The sequence below is a fragment of the Gavia stellata genome, chromosome 17 (assembly GCF_030936135.1).
Source record: "Gavia stellata isolate bGavSte3 chromosome 17, bGavSte3.hap2, whole genome shotgun sequence".
NCBI classification, from domain to species: domain Eukaryota; kingdom Metazoa; phylum Chordata; class Aves; order Gaviiformes; family Gaviidae; genus Gavia; species Gavia stellata.
In genome coordinates, this window is record NC_082610.1 from 17,754,208 (window position 1) to 17,777,169 (window position 22,962).

The 22,962-nt window shown below is 39.7% G+C and overlaps 1 protein-coding gene across 1 annotated transcript in view; it reads right to left on the reverse strand.

The window, feature by feature from the left end:
• Positions 1–22,962, reverse strand: part of KCNQ1 (potassium voltage-gated channel subfamily Q member 1) — a 357,426-nt gene that overhangs the window by 262,793 nt on the left and 71,671 nt on the right. Inside the window, exons 3-6 of the mRNA XM_059825697.1 lie at positions 4,010–4,136; positions 2,202–2,280; positions 1,155–1,251; positions 386–526 (exon numbers count right to left, since the gene is read on the reverse strand). Coding sequence (XP_059681680.1) covers positions 386–526; positions 1,155–1,251; positions 2,202–2,280; positions 4,010–4,136 — 444 coding nt within the window. The remainder of the gene's footprint in view (positions 1–385; positions 527–1,154; positions 1,252–2,201; positions 2,281–4,009; positions 4,137–22,962) is intronic.

The following is a 22,962-nucleotide window of genomic DNA, read 5'->3' on the forward strand; positions in this document are numbered from 1 at the left end:
AAAAAAAAAAAAAAAGGACAGGCCCCCCCCAAACACACACACAAAAAAAACCCCAAACCCACTAGCCCTGATTTAGCAAGAGTCTTATCTTAGAGGTGAGATCTCTTACTGTGAGAAAGGTACCAAGAAATAATCACTATAACAGAAGGGAAGACAAGATAATGAAGTAAGAATTGATGTTTGATCACTTCAGATCAGATAAGACTATAAACACCAAATAAAACTACTGGTCATCTATAGTATTTTCTTAGTTTCATAGAATTACAAAACCAGAAAGTGTATTGAAGCAATAAAAGGCCATTTCAAAGCTCCATGCTTGCTTGAACTTTACTCCACATTTGAAGGTGTTAACTACTTTCAGTACACGTGAAATTGCTATACTTACTACTCCCCACCACAGGGCATCTGCATAGCTGCCAAACTCTGTTTCTCCAGAATCATTTACAGCATCTTTTTCAGCCAGGTACACAAAATAAGAGGAAAAAATCAAGCCCAGAAATCCAATGTAGAGTGTAGTTATCAGTTCCTGCAAAAAGAATCAAAATAACGGCATTATGATATTGTTGAGACACTTAAATTACCTATCACTGATGTTTTTTAAAAGATAATTGGAACAGAAGAATGTCATTTCAGCAGTTAATAAACATTGACACTGACGGTTGGCTGTGCAAATTAACAAAAATCCACTGAGCTCAACGGTGAAAGAATTTAGACCACAGCTGATGACTTGGTCCAGCATGCACATTTCAAGCACAGAGTCAAAACAACCTCCTCACTTGCAAGCGTGACTCATTAACCTTTTGGTCACCAAAAAGTAGTTGGGTAGTTTTTTCAAACAGTGCCACATTCGAAACAACTTTGGAATTTAGATACATGTTTTTAGAAATATTCAGACTACTTTTCAGAAGTGTCATTTTCTGTGGTTCAGCCCAACTACAAGTCAAAAGTTTGCCAAAGTGGAGGTGAATATTTTTAATCTTTTAGGAACTTTTTGTCCCTTGAACAAGGCAGAACAACCAAACTTGGTTAAAATATATGACTGCCTGCCTCCACACTAAATATATTTGACATCATCAGCATGTCTGCATACAAGCTGTTCTGAATATGAGGACTTTTGCATTAATTATTTCATTCCTCGGAGTACTCAAACTTACTTGTCTGTGTATGAACACTACTGATCCCAGCAGCCTCCATGTACCACCCTGACGGTCAACATGCAGCATTCGTAAGATCTGCAGAAAACGGATGCCCCTGGAACACAATTTTTAAATTAATGAAGAGACTAAAGATACAAGAGAAGAAATAGAGGTGGAGAGGGGAAGCCTATCTCTTACAAAGGACCGGTTTTAGAGACACACATAGTATTTTATGTTAGACTTAGCAGCCTGTCTCTTTTCACTCCGTTCACCCATCTTTCATCTTGTTTGTTATGAAGAAAGCATGGGGAGATTGCACAAGAGGACAGACCTGTGTACACATGGCTAGTAACGATAACTCAAGGGTTCAGGAATTTCAGACACAAACTGTGAATGCTCTAGAAATCATTCATCAACTCATATTTGACCTGCTTGCCAGGATGGGAAGCAACATACAGAAACAGCTCACTAAACATCTGAATTCTTCAGCTTTGAGGAGTTTGAACTAGACAGTCCAATGATATTTTAAAATACTCTTTTTATGGAAGTCACTGCAATCCTAGAGCATCGCTGCAGCTAGTGCGCAGAGCACAGTAGACTGCCCTGTATTCTCTCATTCAGGAAAACCAAGTGGTGTGACCTTCCTGAGCACAAGGTGGATTCAGTCCATCAGGAATTCACAACCACTAACCCCAGGCATTTTATGAAGAAGCAGCCTGGAGACATCAGAGACACAAAGCATGAAAGAGTTGCTATAAAACCAATGCAAGAAACTAAAACAGGATTTGGTAGAACCCACCTAATTGGGGAAAGGGGGCGGGGGTATGTGCACCTCCATCCCCACCAGACATAATTGCATTACGACCAGACAACACACGGAAAATTTTATTTCCCCTACACTTAATGGAATCTCTGTTTCACGCCCATACGCGATTGGTGATTCTCTCTGTTACATGACTCTGAGCAGTGACTCATTTTCTCCTGCACGAATTGAAATAGGAGGTAAAAAAAGAAAAAACCCACCTTACTCAGACAGCACTATTTTCTTTTATTGTATATCATTACCTGATAGCTGAGGTTGCAAAGACTTGACCTTTAGAGCCCACACAAAGAACTATCATGGAGGCAACAACTACAATTAAATCTGGAAAATAAAAGTCAATTGAAAAAATGAGTTAGCAGCATCTTGCAATACTTCTGCAAGACTGTTACTAGAACCAATGCCAATATTACTCTAACAATTTGAACAGTCACCCCAAATTTAGATTTTTGTTTACGTATCAAAAAGATCTCTATTGTAACATATAAAGAAAATATTATCGTGTGACATGATAGAAAGGTTTTACTGGGATAGATCCAAGATGGCCACGTTCTAGATGAATGACAAGTGACATGAGTTACTGTAAAGCAGCCTCAGCAGCCTGGAATCCTTATTAGCTATAACCCACGAGGAATTTCAGCAGTTTGCTACCTATGTATCTCTTCTATGTATCTTATTTTCTACGTTGTTTTAGACAGTATTTTACTCATTGACAGAGGTTTTGAGGTTTATTTCATATATAAGACAATTGCGTTACTATTATTTCATCTGTCCAGGTCTAAAAGGGAGAGAAAAATTGCGAATAGTGTATGAATCTAATTTAGTTTAAGTCAGTCGTTACCCTAGGACTGTAGTCTAAATCTCTGTGCCTCAGGCCTAGTTCATTTTGGAAAGGAACTCTGTGTTTTGGAGAATGAAATAGTTCTTGATACATACCTGAGAAAGCAGAACTTTGTTTTGCTTTCCAAGCTGAGATAAACTGGATGATGTTTCAGAATCCCTAGTGTTCTAGCTCTCAAGAGAAATGGATTGTGGACAGAGTGCAAAGATGCAGTCAAAGTCATTTTATAGTTGCAGTCACACCTGAGATACAGTTGTTATTTATACATATGCACAGAGACACTAAACTAAACTATTTTATGATTGTAAAAATACCCAGATACAAAATTTTCTAATTTATATTCAGCAAAACTGTAGATAGTTTATGGAAAACAACAAACAATGTTTCTGTGTAGTGGAAAAAACTACGTCACAGAACAAGAATTATTATGCTTCTATAACAATACTCTTCTTCCAAAATCTGGTTTGTTGAATCCATTTATATTTTAAGTGCTTCAGGGGAAGGGTCTTTATATAGTTGTCTCAATATTGGCTAAAAAAATACAGGTTGATTTTGGATTATTATGTTTCTTTCAGTGAAATTGTTAAATGCATAAGCATTCTAAAAAAATAATGGTTTGTGACACATGGAATATATGGATGTAATTTCTAACAACACTGAAGTCACATTAGGAAGTCAATTGCAGTGAGCATCAAGGGAAGTCAGATGCCCAGTTCCAAATTCATCACCAAAATCCATATTTTAATCCAATAGAAACACAAAGTAACTACAGTGCACCTATCCTGCTCCACCATGCAGTATGTAGCTCAATTGGAGTGCAAAATAAACTCATCATAAATTATTCAAACGGCTGCTGGTGGCGGGGGGGGAAGGCCGTTCAGTATCTTTAAAAAAAAAAAAAAATGCAGTTGTAGCTATTGTACAGTGTCTGGGATCCCGAGGTCACAGGAGACAGGACTGTGGCCAAGACTTATTTCTGGCAAAGCTTCAGATCACTCGTGAAAAGAAAACACTCTGCTCTTCTGGAAAAACAAACCAAGCTATATTTGTTCTCAAATGACAGTGCCATGGATTCCTGAAAGGAAATTCAGATCTACGTTAATGCTAATGACAAGAGCTCTTGCTCTAACTTGGCTTCAACTACTTCTCAAAACTTTCAAGGACAACTTTTACTCATTATTTACATCAACTTCGCAAGCTGTACGTACTCACCAATGATGGAAATAGGCTTCCTAGCAAAACGAAGCCTTCCCCATATTCCAACGTATTTACTGCGACATCCTGCTGACCATAACCGAACCACATACTCTGTTCCAAAGAATACCACTAATACAATTTCCTAAAAGAAACAGACAGGGAACTAGGTTAATTCTCCACTGTATTTCTTTCCTCTTTTTTCAGAATGTATTAGGAAACGCTAAGATAAAATGTAAAATTAGGAAGGTGAAAAAAATGTCAACTACATGAAAATGATGTAAAGTTACAGAAAAACCTGTAAGAGTAAAGAAAGAAAAGACTAAGAGCAAGTTTAAATACTTTAATTGCATGCAGTTTGGCTTGTCTACATGTACTAAAACTGAAAATCATTCTGTGGAATTCATTTGGTCTAATTCAAACAAAAGGTTTCCTGACTGAGCCAAAGAAAACAAGCACAGTCTGTATTGAGAAGATGAGTATTTTGTTAGCGTATTTCATTTTGGGAAGAGGTGTGCTTCACATTCCATTTACCGTATCAGCTTAACCTCCCACTTATTTTTACTTTTTCAGTCTTGCTTTAATCTCACATGGATTGAAGAAAGATTTCTAAGTACCTGTTACCAATATGTCTGTCTCCAGGTGCACTGAAAACATAGTGAGACCTCAAGGACGCCTTTCCCATCCTCTTGTCAACAATTAGAGACTTCGGCAGAAACAGAGGCCTAGTCCTGCAGCACTGCTGGTATCAAGCTACGCGTTAACCACAGACCTACGCTAAGGTATGACTTTGGAAATGCCTACAAAGTGATACATGTCCAAGACATCTGACATTCTTGTTAATTAGACAGAGGTACAATTATTTCATATTTGGAACTTAGTCAATGTGCAGATAAACCTTGCTTTTCTACCGACTGGTTGAGCACGGCATACTCAGCAGTTTCCTCGAGTATCAGGGAGCTGCAATACTTCCTTACTGGCCAGCTCAATTAATAACTGGTCACATTCTCTATCAGAGCCGACAGCAAAATCTACTAATTGGAGTGGTAACAGTGGTTTGTAATTGAAAACACACAGCACATGGCATATGGAAAGAGTAAAGCTGAGAAACCAATCATAAGGTATCACAGTTACATAGGATAATGCAGATTAGGAGAACAAACTGCTTATTTCATAGAGTGATTTAATATAAAGAGCAACTGCAGAGAGGATGACATGATGCTGGACATTTTATCCAGCCTCCTCGCATTTCTGCAGGCCTCACTGCTGTTTTTCATAACAGATTGGCACATGGGACTCAAGATGGTACCTATGATTGTTTTCTAAATTAACTGAAATAACGAGGATACAACCCTAGTCCAGTCAAGATGAATGGGAGTCATACTATCAGCTTCAAAAATGTATGGGACATTGCCCTGAATACTGAGTAAAATAATAGGTCTGTATACAGCAAAATGAGGGGGGTGAAGTTATGCATCAGTTGACTTCGCTATAATCTTTCTGTGGCTCTAAAACGCCAGTCTCCTGATGGCATAACAAACTGTTCATCTCAGGGCACTACAGTGTTGAAGTTTGCCTCTGCGACACTTCTAGAAAAGCTAGGAGAGCATTAGCCAGGACTCTTTCCCTTAGTTTTGACAATCTCATAACCTATGCAAGATGTCAGATGCAGCAGAACAGCTATCACAATTGTTTATAGTCACTTGTATTCCAGTTAGATTTTCAAGATATAATGAAACTGTCCAAATCATTGGTCATAATAAACATGAAGCTCAGACCCTTTGACCCAGCCAAGACTCTCTTCTACAGCTTTGTTTTGAAAGGATCCACCAGAATCCTTCACTTTTTTTTTTTAAATTGCACTATTATATTTTTCAATAAAATAAAGTCATGATGAACGTCAAATCTAAAGAAACAGCATCTGCAGCAAATGCTTTAAGGAAAGCCTGTGTCTTATGACTGAAGCTTCAAACGCAACAGAACTCTCCCTTTGTCCAATTTCGCCTAACATCATTTATGAACCTGCAGCGAATGACAAAATTGTGAGCCCTGCTTTACATGAGGTGCTGTTGAATTGTCACAGCAAGATAAAGCACCAGAGGCCATCTTGTCTGATCAGGCGATTGTATTCGTTTCACAGACATAGTCAATAAACTCTAATATCCAAGTACTTTTCGGTATTGAGAAGGCTAGTACGTCTCCTTTCATCCCTACCACAGAGGAAACTCCCTTAACAAAAGACAAAAGCAACCATACAGGGAGCAAAAACTGTCCTTCATTCAAAATAACTGATTTGAGGAAGGGATGTATGGCCTCACATTATATGTGATAGCACAGATAATACTGTTCAGATATCCCCACAAGCAAAAGAACAATAAAAAAATTATCTTGCTAGGCAAAGAAAAACCCAGAGAAAAGTTAATGTTTTAGCACAATGAAAGCACAACAGCACTCTGGCCAGGCACCGTGGCCTTGTCAGGATCAGTTTCAGTTTTATGGCAAGAAGGTAGAAAGTGAAAGCCTGGATTATGCTTTAAAGAAGCGTGTATTCTCTGCGTAGGAAATTTGCATCGGAGTTGTGCGCGTATGTTTTTTAAAGGCCCTCCATGGTTCATTGGATAACAGGCACACCGGCAAGTATGCAAATGGGGGCTGTCCCAAAGACAATGCGACAGACACGCAGTCAATGGTTACTGTCATCCAGCTCTTTGCGTGACACGCAGACAAGCTTAGAGAACATTGATTGTCCTATAGTCTCCGGTGACTGGAGGGAGCGACCAGTCGGCTTACACCAAGACACATTTTTCACTCCTGACGTTTTGATAAAGGCTTATTGACCTAAATGAGACCCAAGTTATTCAGGGAACATCGGGGGTGAAAGTGCACAAGCTGTTCTTCATGGTCATACACAAAAACTCCAGGTATCCATTAGCAACTGGCAAACTCCCCCTCCCCTGCCCGTGGCTGCGTGACAGACAAAAGTGTTTTTAATATCTTGCGTTGCGTAAGTCTAATAAGCAGTCTCCTGGGGGTGGGGGAGGCTGATGAATTTCTGTCGGTACACACTTATATTAGCAGCCAGAAACTTGCAGACACCAAGGAAAAAATACATTCGAAAATTATGCCTTCCTGGGCTACTAAAATATTGTCTATGTTTAACACTTAACATGAAACTTTACATTAACTAGAAGGATGTCAACCTGATCATTAGTTCATTTATGCTGGTGGTAATTAGGGCTAATTCCATTTAATAGGAGTTACCCTGGCAGAGAGCAGCAATGCCTCAACCAGAGAATTTCAGCAAATCTGAGTTGCACTACAGATTAATTTGGTCCACTGTTTTTTCGATACTTTCTCCTAATTGCCCACTTAACATCTACCTACTAAGTGCACTGTGTAAAACTTTGTGCTTCTCACAATGAATCAGCTAGACTGAAACATGGCTTCGAGAAGCTGATATAGGAAAATGGAAGGAAAAAGTGCTGAGCAGACAGGTGCTGAGCAGACAGAGAGGATGTAAAGAATGAGTGAAATAAGAAACAAAGCAACATTCAGCATAAGGGAAAAAATAAAATACAGAGAAAATAACCTCCTGCAAAACACTAGTGGGAGTGGGGATTAAAGCTCAGTGGAGGAGTTTTCTTGGTTAAAATTACAGACACACAAGAAGTGCACTGTGTAAGGACCCACTCAACCCTATGTAACTTAATTGTGATCTCCTTTCCACAAGTTGAAAACAGAAATACAACAAGATAAAAACTTATATTGACATGGTAAAAAGAGCCCTCTGAGACGTGACAGTGGTGCACCTTCATACTGTGGGCGTACAGGAGTCCTCTTGCTTAAGAGAAGAGACTTTTTTTCCTTTTAAGTATTGATTTGTACATGGTACCCTCACTTCTGCCATCCTTCTGCTCAGCCCAGGCATATGCTTAATGCCATCTTCATGCCTTCTCAGCCACGTAATCACAACACAGCCAAGTACCAGATTAACTCTGGATGAAAAGATAGAAGATAAACATGAGATACACATGTAGCTCGCTTTTCTTGAAGAACTCTGTCAGTGTTGGTAATTCTCCAGCTGCAAGCAACTTCTCACATGTAAATTCACAACACTTTCAACTAAAAGGAATAGGTAGACAAGACTAGTGTAACAAGCCTTGGGTATTTCTACTGTGGTACAGTGCTTGGTGAAACTACAATAGACCTCCAGGTAGACATTTAGCAGATGCCAGGGAATGAAATATTTCTCATAAAGACCAGTAAAGGAGCTTGAGTCCTCACTGGTGCATTGGTGCAAGAGTGGGGTCAGCATGTGGGATCCATTTCAGAAGTTTCATGACAGATTTTTCAATGCATCTCATGACTCACTTTCACGGTTTTGACACGGAAACAGAAGTTCCTTTGAGTTGATCAGGTACTACATGAACAGCTTTGGGAATTGCTTCAAGTATAATGAAAGAGACATCAAAACATAAAAATTATCCTCAGCCTGAGACAGATATGTCATAACTTAATCACCTGGCTAAAGTACAGCTCTCATCACCTGATGAAGGAACTTAGGCAGAATCCATAAAAACACAGTCCCCTGACAAACATACCCATGCTATCTGTCATTACAGCCCTTATCTCCACAGTTCCCATGGATTAATCACCGTTTCATAGTAAGCCCACACAGGGACCACAGAGAAGGGCTCAAAGAACAGCTGTGATGAAAGCCCATTATTATGCTTGACTTACATCCAAGAACTGGACCTGCTATGGGTAAGGACACTTCAGCTATTACTTTGACAAACTTCGGGATGCCATTAGGCAAAAGAACAAGAAAGTCCCTTCTATCAGAGGACAACAGGGAAAAATTATTTATGAAAAGGACTGTGACTGAATTGAAGAAGGAACCAGACTTCTTCAGCTGTGTGACTGGAGAATCAGATCTATGAAAGCAAATACACACAAGTATATTAGCAAAATGTATATCTGGTTTATTTTGCTAATAAATGCAGCATCTTGAAAAGCCCTTCCTTTACTACTCCACCCCCAATGGATTGGAAGAGCTACAATCCAATGTTGGGAGGCATCCAACATCCACACTGCGAGATAAAGTGCAGTAGCAAGTCCAAAAGGAAGGACAGAGTCCCTAAACTTAGCTGAAGGAGAAGTTTTTAAGCAATTAGATAGATTAATAGCTTGGGGAAAAAAACCCACAACAAAACCCTGACGTAGAATGGATCATGAGACCATAACAACAGCTATTTAACAGATAAAGAAATTGTCTCTGGAAGCTGAGAAAGCTTCTGTGTAGAGAATATATTGCCTGAGGCTCTGCCTGTAGACCTCAAAGCTGTAACTGGTCATGGAGCATCACAGAAGTTCATGCAGCCATTTGATGTGGGAGGACTAGATGAGGTTATCTGAAACCTGTTACGAACAAGAATACCTTTACTCTGAGTCTAGACTTTTTTCAATGAACTCCATAAATATAAAAGAGGTAAAATACATGTTTTAGGAGCAAGGAAGCAAAGCATACCACTATGTTATTCTGACCGGCTACTGAAGACTGAAAATCAAAGATGACACATAGCTTATTCCCTCTGCCATAGAGGTGGCTGCCCTAAGAGGAAAGGGAGATAACAAGGAGATAACAAGGGAAAACAAGAGGCATTGATGGGGGGAATGAGTTTAAGCCTCATAAGCACACGCTTCTTGTACTGTAAGAATTTCTTTCCACCCCAACGTTTTACTGGGAATACGACTCCTACCCACCTCTGCCATATCAACAAGCTCCACTGCATTATCCTCATTGGAGGGATCAACCACATTATTCCCACGATTCTTTCAAAGCTAACTTCATTCAGAATCTAGCTTCAAGGATGATAAAGTTGCCATGAATTCCTTTAAACAAGGAAATAAGCTCTCCCATAGCTTATATAGGGATTGCATGCCAACCAGCATTACCTCAGCTATAAGATTCCTGTGGCACTGCTTGCACCAATGCCTATTTGTAAGGCAAGGCAATGGAGGAGCTCTGCTACAGAGCTGCTGCACCAACAGTGTAGTGGAACAGTAACCTCCTCTCAGTCTCAGGCAGCAGTAGTGGAGTGAGGACACTGCCAAAAGTTTTGTTCAGAAGCTGTGACAAGGAGGTCTCTGAAGGAGCCAAGAGAGGAGACAATAGATCTGCTGACGCTAATGCAAAGTGACAAATGGGGCACTTGCCGTCAGCCAAGGGCTGTGGAGCTGGATCGGGCAACAGAGAAAGAGGCTCAGCGTCTTCACAAGCAGGGACACAGCATATCCTCTCCAGCAACTGAAAGGTCAAAAAAAGCAGGAATGCGTCTCTCGTGTGGAGCAATAGGTTGCATGTACACTCAGAGAAGGGTAGCACGCAAAAACCGAACCACTACAGGCTACACGTTAGTTCAGAGGGAGCTAGAGTCCACTTCACAGCACACTGTTCACCTGACACATGAGGGCTTGCAAAATGCTTCAGACAGCACTTGTGTATAGCCTGAGCAGGGTATGCAAATTAACAGCAGCAAAGGCAACTGTTTCTTCTAATCTCACTCACTTTGTATAGAGAGGCCCCTCTTTGTTCTGTTGAGAAAGGCAGGATTTTTTCCTGAAAGCTGTACTGTGTTTTCTAAGATACACAGAGCAGCAAAATCAGATGGCCTAGGACAACAAAGACAGACACCAAGCTCAATAAAGTAAAAATCCTAACTTGATGAAGTACAGATCAAAAATAAAAAGATAAATGGTTTTTTTTATATATATAAACACTTACTGAGCAACAGCAAGTGCCAAAAGCACTATTTAGCATTGGGGGTTTTTCTCCCCCTACTTAATCTCCTCACTTCCAAAGATCTTGTAAATTGCATCTTTTCAAGTGAAAAAATAATAGTGAGAAGTTTTTAAAAAATGTTTAAAGCCAGAACACTTGGTGTTCCTTCCTTTCAAAAAGCCTAGTATCATTTGCCAAAATTCTTTATCTAGCATATTTGGCACCAAATGATTAAATAGGCAACAGAAAACAAAAAACATGGTATCAGTACCACATTTCTATCTTCAGAGGCCCATAATTAATCCTAAGAAGTTACTGGACATCATTAAAGTCCCCTTATTAATGTTTTTAATTAATATGAAATAACATTCACATAAATGTTCAGATTCTGAAAAAAAAAAGGGACACTTACTGAGAGACAGAGTTAGAGCAGTTGATTGTGGCGAAGCTTTTCTATTTTCCCTTAATCGGTGCCGAGAGCACAGAACAATAGCACTGGGACCAATAAAGGATACTGCAGGCCTGCAATTTTAGGTTGAGACTCTCCAAAGGCTCCAAGCAACTAAATCCTATTGCATTTCAATAGGAGTCGGGCACCTAACTCCCTTAGGTGCATTTAAAAAGCCTTTAATTGATTTCCTTAGCTCTCTTCTCACTAGAGGTTTCAGCCAAATCCAAACACAGGCAGTTGAAATTTTTCCACTGACTACAAAAGGCCTCAGATGTCAGTGGTGTAACTTTGCATGTGAAGGCATGGTCTCAGAGCACGGCTGCCTTAGCACAACTTTCCACACCGTCACCCCTGCGCAAGTCTCTTCATAAGGCAGCCGTCTTTAGCTTTTGGACTTAGTTGCTGATGATATCCAGCAGGAATTTACGGAAGTAAATTGAGCTGGGCTTGCACATTTAGTTTACGATACTTGTTTCAGTGTGGAGTTCTCCCCCATCACAAGGCATGCTCAAGAGCTAGACTTTAAACTCAAAGTATTTGGCAAGAGAAAGAAAGTGTCAACATGCTAACGCTGGTGCAAAAATGATAAAACACCCCACTCCTTTCTGTTTATTTCATGAACCTCTTATTCAGGGCTCCATAAAAGTCTCTAGAAGGAATTCATACAGGACCCTCTCCTTCAAAGTGAAAAATGCTCTGGCTTCTACCCAGGGCAGCACATGCTTAATTTTATATCTCACTGAATTCAAAAGAACTATTCACCTACTTAAGATTAAGCACACATACACACAGTTCACAGAGATGCATACTCATTCATTAGTACATACAATGTGCTAATACAAACAGAAAGGAACAGTTACAGACTATTAAAAAAAAAAAAAAATCGGTCCAAGCCAAGTAGTCTGTATTTTTATGTTACAGAGAACTTTTCATATTAACACTATTTACACAGTGGCTACTTTCCCTGATCTGATTATTTCTACCCTGTCAAGTACCTTGTTGCTTGCTTTTTATGAAATAGCCTTCCTCACTCATTTTTTAACAAGCTACTTGATACCCACTGTGTCCTACACTGAGCAGTTTGTAAATCTTCCCTTTGCTCCACAGCTAACGTTGAATTAATTGGGGGGACCTGACGAAGAGACTGTATACCTGGGTTTGTTCCAGCTGTAAATGACAGGGCAAGAAAAGCTATTGTGTCTTCCAGCAAACCACGTTTCTCTTATACCCTTAGACTATCACTGTTACAACACTATTCCTTTCTGAGAGAAAATAAATACTGCACAATATCTCTTACCCGAAAGCAGTGCCACACAAAAGGAAGAATCTGGCCATTAACATCCCAACTTAACCTACAATGGCTTCACTATGTATACGGAAAAGGGAATGTAATGGTAGATGGCATTTTTAAGATGTAATGGCCAAGCTCTGGTCACCTGCTATACAGTTTGGTAACAGCAACACTTGAAATCTAGTGGTTTCAGACATACTAATGTACACTTCTCTTTTTTGTTTGAGGCCGCACTGTGATAGCCGTCAGGAAGCAACAATACACTTTAAAACAGAAATTAGAAAGATTATTGATGAAATAATATTTTTGTTCCACTGGTTTTGAAAAGTGGAAAATAACTTTAAGCTTTCTGTGAATATTCATTTTTCCTCCTTACTCATTTCTTTTCATTCTATTAGAAAAGGGCAGAAGAAAAGAAGAATAAGACCGAGAAGGATGGGAAGCTTGAAAGCTCTAGTTTTCAATTATCTTTTACATTAAATCAATGTTTGCTCTTGAAAAATGGTGTTTTTCAACAGTCATTTTTACACAAACTGCAGCTAGGTTTCATTTTATATTTAAATTTTAGTGATTTTTTTTTTTCTTTTTTTAATGTACAGAGTTTTTAAACACAAGATGTATGGCTGCAGAATCATCTGTAGATTTAAGGCATGAAAGAGAATACTTTTTTATAAGTAGAAAATTTAGGAACTGCATTTTTCTCCCTAGAAACTTGCAAAACAAGGACTGTAAGAAAACAAGCTTTATTGCAATTAATTTTCCTTTTTTTGTTGTTTCTCTCCCCCTGTACAGTCACCAACCAACCAAGGATACCTGCATTCCCACTTGGCAGTAAACCTGATCTCTGAAGCTCTACTAGTTCTTTGAGTGTCTCACTCCTCCAAAATTGACAGCTCTGCACGTGCATCATCTCAACTTTACCTACAGCCCAGACATTCTGATCTACGAAGACTTCTCAACTTAAGGGCACTATCCAGAGTTCAAACAAAGAGAAAACAGGCCTGCAAGCTGTAGCAATGCCCCTCTTCATTCTCTGGGTAGGCAGGAGTCAGGAAGTCTGAAAAGATAGGGAAGATCAGAGCTTGACTTGCTATTCAGCTACAGGTTTCTCATACAGCTTTGAGCAAACCACATGCAGTCTTTCACTCCATTCCAAATCAGAGAAACCCACTACTGTCACCACCCTCTCCCACACAAATGCTCCAAGACAACGAGATAGTAGCACTGTGGATGGAACTACAGCTGGATATGCACAGCAACATCATGAGGCCCCCACATCTAAATCCCATGAGCCATTATGAGCTATTTCAACAACTTGCTCCTGCAAAAGCAGGTACACAGTACGCCAAAGAGGAACTCCTTCTGACAAAGTTCTACCTACTTACCTGTCTTGTGTAGACAAGACATCCCTCCCAGCCCTGCCCTCCCTCCAAGAAGGGAGTTACAAGATGGTACTGTGTGCTAAAAGCCTTGCTTCGGGATTCTCAGCTCTACCCTTCCAGATCCTCTATGTGGTTTTTGGCTTTATGGAACCCTCTCTGGGATGTGATATGTATTCCGCAAGCAAGACATTTCCAGAAGAGTGACAGGTCACCAAAAGCAGGACATTACCTCTACTTCTACATATACTCATGACATCCTCTTTTTCTAGAAGCAGCATCTTTTCAAAATTCATCCTCCAAAAGTAAGATTTCTGGCCTGAGTAATGCCCATGCTCTTCAATAACAGTTTACCAAGGACTAAATTGCAACTGGACTAATGCTGGTTTCAACCACCTCCAGATAACAAAGGGAAAAATAAAATTTTCATTTTTTCCAGACTGCCACGACAGCGTTGCAGGATAGAGCTGTCAAGTTCTGTAACAAAATCCTGCACGGTTAGAAGTGGGGCATTCCTTTCACACACCTGGGCGACCGCCGCTCAGTACCGGTATCAGGCTCAGCGTTGATAAGAGTTCAAGTGCCATATTTCTGTTTGACATTCCCATAAACACAACCTGCTTTTGCCTCAATATACTTGAGCTCTCTCCCAGGCCAGCTCCAGGGAATACGCATCATGCTCTTCCACACAGCTGCAAAAACAGTCACACACTAAACCTGTAGTCCAGGCACTTAATACTCCTCACAGGAAAACACATGTGCTAGTTTAAGCTAATAAAAAACCCTCTCAGATGCCATATGTACACAGCCCATTCAGTCAGCATTTTACAGTTGCCGCTAAAATTTGTGAAGGAGGAGAGGAGAATTATTTGACATGCAAAATAAACCTAACCAAAGGCAACAAAGTCAGCATTTTCAGCTAAGTGGCAAATACATTTCACATACTGAAGGCAAGTAGTTTCCTCCTCATGCCGATTTCCCGTGCTCGTTCCGATCAGCGAGCATTAAACAGTTGCGGCTATCATTCAGTACATCAGGATTATAGCATACCAAAATGGGAAGTTAATTTATACCAACCAAAGCACATGATTAACTCAGTGCAAACTCTCCCTAGAGCTTTGATAATGTTCCAAACGGACCAAACTAAACTTACATTTGCAAAATGAAGATATAAGCCAGATCTCTCTGAAGTTGCATACCCCATTAACCAAGCTACCGTTATGTGCAAAGACTTATATTTTTACTTGGATTCGTGTTTCTATCAGTTTTGGGTCCAACATAAATAAATGGTGCAACAGAGGCAGCTCTTTGCAGAATTCAAAGTTACGAAAGGAGAACTCCAGCTCTGTGAAACTCCCTTCACTCACTATCACCTTTCCCCTGCTCCCTTTACAAATAAAGGACAAGTGCACTATTCATTGCTGGAAAAAAAAAATTCTTAAAAAAGCCATGGCCTTCTCAGTGGCAGCTGGTCTGAGCTTCAAGACATCAAATACCTCAGGAAACTAATAGGCATTATATGGAATGAATTTAACAAAGAAAACCCCAAACTGATATTTGGCAGAATTCAGCAACACCGTACTCCAAAACTCTTTGGAAAAGGAGGGCCTTATAAAAGCAATGCCTAGGACATGTCAAGAATAAACTAAAGGCTCTGCAACAGTACATAGGCTAGCAAGCAGCTGATGGAGCAAGCAAAAGCCACCCGAGCAGAAGAATCCCCTCTGTGGGGTGGTACTTGAAGAGGGAAAACCCATTGCAACTTAAAGGAAGGGGCAGAAGGAGCATGGTTTAAAGACAGATGAGCCTTTTCTGTGCTGAAACACTGGGCAATGCAGGACAGATTTAGAGTCCACTTTAAAATAGACATTATTAGAACAACCAAAGCACTGGTTATGCATTTTAAATGCATTAACACATCAGAACATCCAACTGGTAGCAGTGGACCAGTGCTTGGTATTATCACATTACTATTGCATTCGTTTTTCTAAAGCTTGAGGCATATCTGATCTTTATGTGAGCTATCCTTCCAGGTGATTCATGGCACAATTTTTTCTAGGAATAGCTGAATTTTCTAGAGCCTTCTCTTTGATCTGAGATGTAGTGTTGCTTAAATGAGTAATTAAACTAAACACATCTTTGGGAGTGCCCAATTTTCCAAACATTTTTCCCAATACCTTATGTGATAAAGCAAATGGCAGTCACTCCACAGCTGGACAAATTCTGACAGTTAATTATAAAAATTTTTTTGGTTTGTTTTGTTTTAATGTCAAAAGATCATCCAATTTTTTAGTCTGCAGTTCTCAATACTCACTGTTTCAAAAAGTTGTTTTCAGTATGTCTGTCCTGCTTAAGCCTCTCAAGATCCCACTGTGTTAGATGTGATATTAACAAAAAACTGTAAGTCTAGTCTGGACACCAAAGGTCTTACTGACAAACCAGAGAGCTAAGATTACCCACTGGAACCAAAGATGCTCATCCCACCCAAAAAGATACTTGTTCAGCAATGGAGGAACTAGTAAGAACTGACACTTGTACCAGTTGTCTTAACAGAAATGAAGCAAGAGGTTACATTAAAGAAAGGTGACTCCTTGCTTTAAGGCTACTCAACCTTAATATTTACTAACCCAATATGCAAGTCACCACTCTATGTGACAAACAACTGAAACACGTGACACTGTTTCCATCATGTCATTACTGAGAGGTGATAATGTTCTTTCCACTGTAAAATGTTCTTTTAAAGTAATATTTTCTCAGCATGCAAAATAATTACCAGGCTAAGTTCTTTTCTAAGACTAAGAGGAAGGAAAAAAGCGAGTCCTGATGCACAACCACCAAATACTGACACATGAATAGTGCATGTAAAGAGTTTGGGTTACATCCTTTTTAATGGTTTTTACAAAAGAAATATTATCTCAAGGGGCCAGGACCTCTAGAAATGATCGAATGTCAAAGGTTTTAGCTAACCTTGCAGATCTTACAGGAGGAAGAGGCTACTTGAACTGCAGTTCAGGTTGGATAGTTTTCCAGTTTTCTTCAAGCGTCAGTAAAGGTGGCTAAAACATGGAAACTAGGGTCAGAGGCCTGTCCTCCTCTGCCGAAGGGAGCGAGGCAGCAAAACCAAACTCACCCATTTGGCAAGTTCCTCCTTGGTTGATGAAACAAGTGGGCCTGCCATGCTTGGATCTGCATCCTATTTCCAGCTCTGCTAAAAATGGCTTTAATGACAACCTCGTGTTTCCCCTTTCCCGAACACATAACACATTGCACATTTAACTTTGTACAGAAGTGTCAATTGCTAGTACTGTTCAGGGTGTAATTAGTAACAATTACATTGCACTAGAAAAGCACATAAGGGACTGCTTTGTGTGCAATGTGCATTTCCTCATCAGCTGGATGGCCAAAGGAAACCTACTAGACATGAAAGTATGGTACAGCTGCGTCCCATAACTGGGTATTTCCATATTTATAAGCTATTGCACTTGGGATACCAAAGCTGATGACATGAATGTGTGTTTTAGTAAGTCCATCAATAAAGCTTTCCTCATTAGAAATCTGCCCGTAGCATGTTACATCAGAGAATTCTGTTATCATGAACCATATTACTTGTCCCAAATGGCATGCTGTTAAAGCCAGAAACATTGTGCCTATTTCAACAGCATGCTTTACGGTACTCAAAAAGTGGTAGAAACTCTCTGGTAATACTATCTGTGGTTTCACACCTTTTGAGTAATAGTAATGAATATTTCATGCTATGAAGACATGAAACATGTTCATCTCAGGTGCTAAATCACCCTGAAAAACGCTACGAAAACCCTCTTTTTAAACACTTTGTGAATTATTTGCAGGCTGTGGGAATTACCTTTTCAATGAATTCAATTACTTTTTATGTTTAAAAAGATAGCAAACAATGGTGGTTGTAGAATAAGCAATCAGTTCTCAGTGCAACATCGAGTAGTTACCACCACATGCTATGAGAAGTTTGGTTTGACTGCTTCAATCGTAAGCATAGTGTTAAACATGGATACCTCTTTTTAACATGGAGAACAGAGTGAACAACCTTTGAGGAGGGGGGAAAAATAATCTATTGCAAACTGGAGGTATTTGTATACTAACTGGCTACTGCATTGATGTTTTCATGGAAATTCCAGACGCATTAGTTTTGGCAGCAATTAAAGACTACTTTTGGAATTCTTAACAACATTCAAGGAGTTCCTTTTAACTTTACTCCATGTTCTGTGGTTCTTTCTACTCTTTAAAGCAGGGAAAGCAGTTTTGGTGGTTGGTTTTTTTCCCCCCCCCCAACCTTCAACTTGTTTTACTGTTAAAATAAATACAAAGATAAGTCAGTCAGAATTCAGGCTCAAAGGAACCTCACTGAAGTATTTATTCCTCTTTGAGAGCTGAGAAGCTCCTCTTTTGCTCAGGTTGTACCTCTTACTGCTGCTCAGTACATTGTGCAACTCTGCCTGTGAGCCAACACGATCATAGGACTCAATGATAAAAGAAGCTATTCAGAGTTTTGGCAGGAAGAATACTTTTGACATTTTGTTTCATGTGGATCACAGGATTAGACTTCGGCTTGGGGCTTTAACACTGAGCTGCCCATGCTACGCCACACAGAGCTGATTTCTGACACCTCTTCTACTGTATATCACTTTATTCTTGAATATTCCTATCCAAGTCAATGTGATGACCCTTGAAGCAAGCTGCAATCCCTAACAAGCAAGCACAGTTGAACCTCTCTGTTGAAAATGGAAGATTACACCCTTAGACTACATATATCGAAGTACTGAGCCACCTAATCAACAATTTATGGTTCTTGAAAGGAAAACACAAACAAAAGCCAGCATGTATCCAGGCATCAGAAATGTAATTGTACCATATTCCAAATACCAGCTAAACTGTTAAAAACCTCTGTGACCACATGTGATGTATTTCAAGCATGTTCATAACTACAAAACAATTATACAAAAAACATTAGTGTTAATACTGATTAACTGAGTTAGTATTAACTGCCTGGCTGGAAAGTGACTTCACGGAGAATGAAAACTCCAAGTACTTGAATAGGGTAAACATGCATGGCTTTTTCTATAATTAATGGAGAGAAATAGGCACACGCAAAGGGAAATTCACCTCAAGTGTCCCAGGCACCTTAAGGTGTAATAAACTACGCTTTCAGGAGTACCTATCCTTTTCCATGAAGGGAAAGCCTATGTGATTGGCTTATCCTACCTAACCTAACTTTTAGACAGCTAAAAGCTGAAATTCAGACTCAGCCTAGAAGAACTGCTTTGAATTACCCAATAAAGAGTTCTCAGCTTTGCAATGGTATAAACAGCAGAGGAAATTTACTATCAGTTCTCACTTTAAAGAAAGGTTCATGAGGGGTTTCTATTTTGGGGTTGGTCTCCCTAGAGAGGTCCATGTGATTACCTTGTCTACCTCCAGTTTCCCTCTCAAAACTCCCAAATCCACTAGTTGATCTGGACAGATCAGAAGGTCAGGCGTGTCAGAGGAGACTTAAACTTCCTGGAAGTGTTGTGAAAATATGGAGCCCGGCAGAAAATAAAAACCCTCTCTACACCCTGAGAGGAAAGATTTCATGTTAATAATCACACTCATTGGGATTCTGTAATTTTTATCAACATCCAGCTTCAGGAAGACTTATTGCAAGTTTCAACCGAAGTCATATGGCTTCATAAAAACAAACAAAACAAAGGCAAACAGCCGTCCACCTCAAGACCCCTTAGCATCGTAAGTTTTTCTATAATAATATCATTTTTCTATGATTAAGTAGAATTTTTCCTACTGATTCTTGTAACCTATGTTTACCCAAAAAAAAGTTACTAAATGCAAATCACTTTCAGAAAGAAATTTTTTAAAACTATGAAACCAAGCGGTTTATTTTTTAGTTTCAAGGACAGTTCACTTGCCGTGAAACTCAATGTGAAGTTAGGAGTGAAACAGGAAAGACTTCCACCGTGTCCTCTCTACCACCACCCACCCACCCACCACTTCACATCGTTACATGGCTGTTTCCAGGTGGGAAAGAGAAGCATTTGGGGGAAAAAAATCTGACATCTAGTTTCAGTGGTTTAACTCCACAGAGAGATGTAACTCTTTATTCATCAGAGCATGAGCTCAGCAGAGAAAGCAAATGAATTAATTCAATAAGGAATACGTATTCATCATGTAGTCACTTCTTGAATCAACTCAGATTGATTAAACTTCTTTCATTAACTGATTTCAGCTCATCTGGTTTATTAACATCTATAGAACCCACCTGGGGCCCTCAAACATCTGCTGCACTTGTCTGACTTGTTTCAGGAAGCTCAGGCCCCTCTGTTTATTATAAGCATTTCTCAGATTTCTGTTAAGAAAGATCAGGGGAATCTAAAGGTCTTAAGAACTATGGCAGCTAGCAGCTCTTATTCTCCTTATAATAATTTACGGCTTTTGTCCAGCAGAGCTGAACACACTTCTCTCGTTCAACCACACATGCTCAAACAGAAATCACGGGTAGGGCTTCTCAAAGTTTGACAGCTCTGCTGGTCTTCCATAAAGGGAGACATACGGTTCAGGCTTATGCCTGTCCACACATTTTCATTTTTAGTTCATGACGGTCACAACAACCCACTGAGTTCAAATATCTACAAACAGGAGTAGGTGTCAGTAGTGGGTGGGGGATAGTAGAAGATCAAGCATTTATTTGTGCCCCACACATTTAGGATGTTGCTCTTGGGCCTCTTGCAAGACACTTTTTTGCATGCATTATACTTACAGAAAAGCTACTGTCCACTACATTCATTTATTGGCATATGAAAAATACATAATGATGTCCCCACCTGCAAATGGAAAAAGAGTTTCCATTCTTCAATTTCCTCCAAATTTCTGAATGTTACACAGGATAGTATAAGCCGATATATTTTATGGTAAACAAAAAAACAACAGCATACCCAACCACCATATCCTCAGTATAGTCTCTGCATACCGGATGCAGAATTTGTTCTGCAAAAAAATCAATCAGGAATTTTCCTATATTGTACAGAAAAATACAATCTGTAATTGATTTAATTGGTGTTAAATAGCTCAAGACTTTTACACATATTCACCAGTTATTTTGAGGTTTATTTGTAGCCATATGAGCTGTTCAGAATATTTCTTTTGAAAATAGAGTTAACTGACTCAAGATTTTGGGGGTGGGGAGTGAACTTTCTAGAGTACAAGCCACAGTATGTTAACACAGACAGTATCTCACACTGTATTGAGCTCCACTAAGATGAAAGGCTTAGAGGGTTCACTGTATAATAAAAAGAGCTCATGTAAGCAAAAGAAATAAATATTTACAAAGAGGAAACTGCCTTTAAATTCCTAAAACCCACCCCACACTGAAGAATCACCATCATATTAGACAGAAACATCACCATGGGGAAGAGCAGGGGGTGGGGAATAGCACAAGCAATAGCCTTCCTTAAAAAAATATTTATCTAAAAGTGGTTAGATAATCTTTGACTTTCAAAACTGCTGAACCAGTCAGTTCTATCTCATGTTCAGCATCATACTATTAAACTAAGTCAAAAGTTTCTGTGGTTACTATCAGATGAAATGAGATAATTTCCCCTGAGAAATGGCTACACTGACCAGATGTCTTTAGCCAGCTACTCCCCAGATCGAGCAGGAGCAGCACATGCAATGCCTTCTCTGTTACTATGGAGATGGGTTTTCCCATCCACTATGCAGCCGGGCGCATAGTAGCTACCAGCTGTTGTCTCGACTCCTACTCCATCAGGAGAGACTGAGGAAAGGAAGTGGGAGACGTAGGGCTGAGCTTCTCCCAGCCCTGGACCTCATAAACTTTAACCACAGCATCCAACCCTCAATCTTCTTAGCCGCCGCTTGGGCTCGTTGCTATTGTTTAAAGCCGCCTTACGGTGCTTCCTCCGCTTGTTTTACAGGCTCGTAATAGGTCAGCAGCAGCACACAACTGCTTGGTATAACACGTTCGATTGCTGGGCTGGAAACTTAAGGCTTCCCCAACTCACGCTTCTAGCCCAACATTCCCATCTAAATGGTTTTATGAGCTTAAATCTAAATCTCCAGCAGTAACCCATTTCAGGTTCCTGACATTATTCTCGCTCCATACTTTCAAAGAAAAACTTTGTGGATTAATGGCTCCCTATCCTTCCTGCAAGGCTGGTTAAAGCCTTCAATTCCCATTGCTTTTTAACTCCTGTGGAACTTTAATCCGTCTCTGACCATGCTGATGAGCTGCAGAGAAACAACGCTGGTTAGGATTTTCATTCTTGCGTTTTCTTTTTGAATGCAGCCAAGTTCAAATGTCTAATTATAACATTGCAGAGTTAATGATCAATTTAACAAAGGCTTTAGAGTATCTTTGAAGTCATAACAACAAGCCAAAGGGGGGTTTAAAACGTTAACTGCACAGGGAGCCTACGTAGAGAGCTTTCTTAGGATTATCTCTCTCACTTAACAACGAAGTTGAGTCATTTCAGCATACTTCCAGCAACCCCATGGCTCGATCTGGTTGCCACATAGCACCGAGCTCTAGCTAGTGTTTATTTTATAGCTCTGAGCAGCACTAATCATTACCCTATTAATTCAAGCATGTTTAATTCAATGTCCTTCAACTACTCAGTCATGCCTGTTTGTAACTTTTAAGCAACTACAGAAAGGTACAGCTTGTCACCACATTTATACCTAACAGGCGCTAATCACTAAGGTTAGATATACAATGTAAGTAGGGAATATATTAAGACAGCTACAAGTGATGTTCGCTTAAATGTATGATATGCAGCCCCTGCTCCTTTTGCTTAAGGCACATTTTTTTCCACTTATCACACAGGCTGAATTTGCCTTCAGATGTATGTAGCTCCTGCTGATGTCAGTGAGCTATAGATACACATCAGAGGACACACTCTGACCTGTTTACTTTTTAATCTGACATATGTAGCCACTCATATTTTGTATATATTACGCACCATTGCAATGCTGAATCAGCACATCCAGAAATAATAAGGGCATGCTCAGCCTAGAGCAGCACACCGA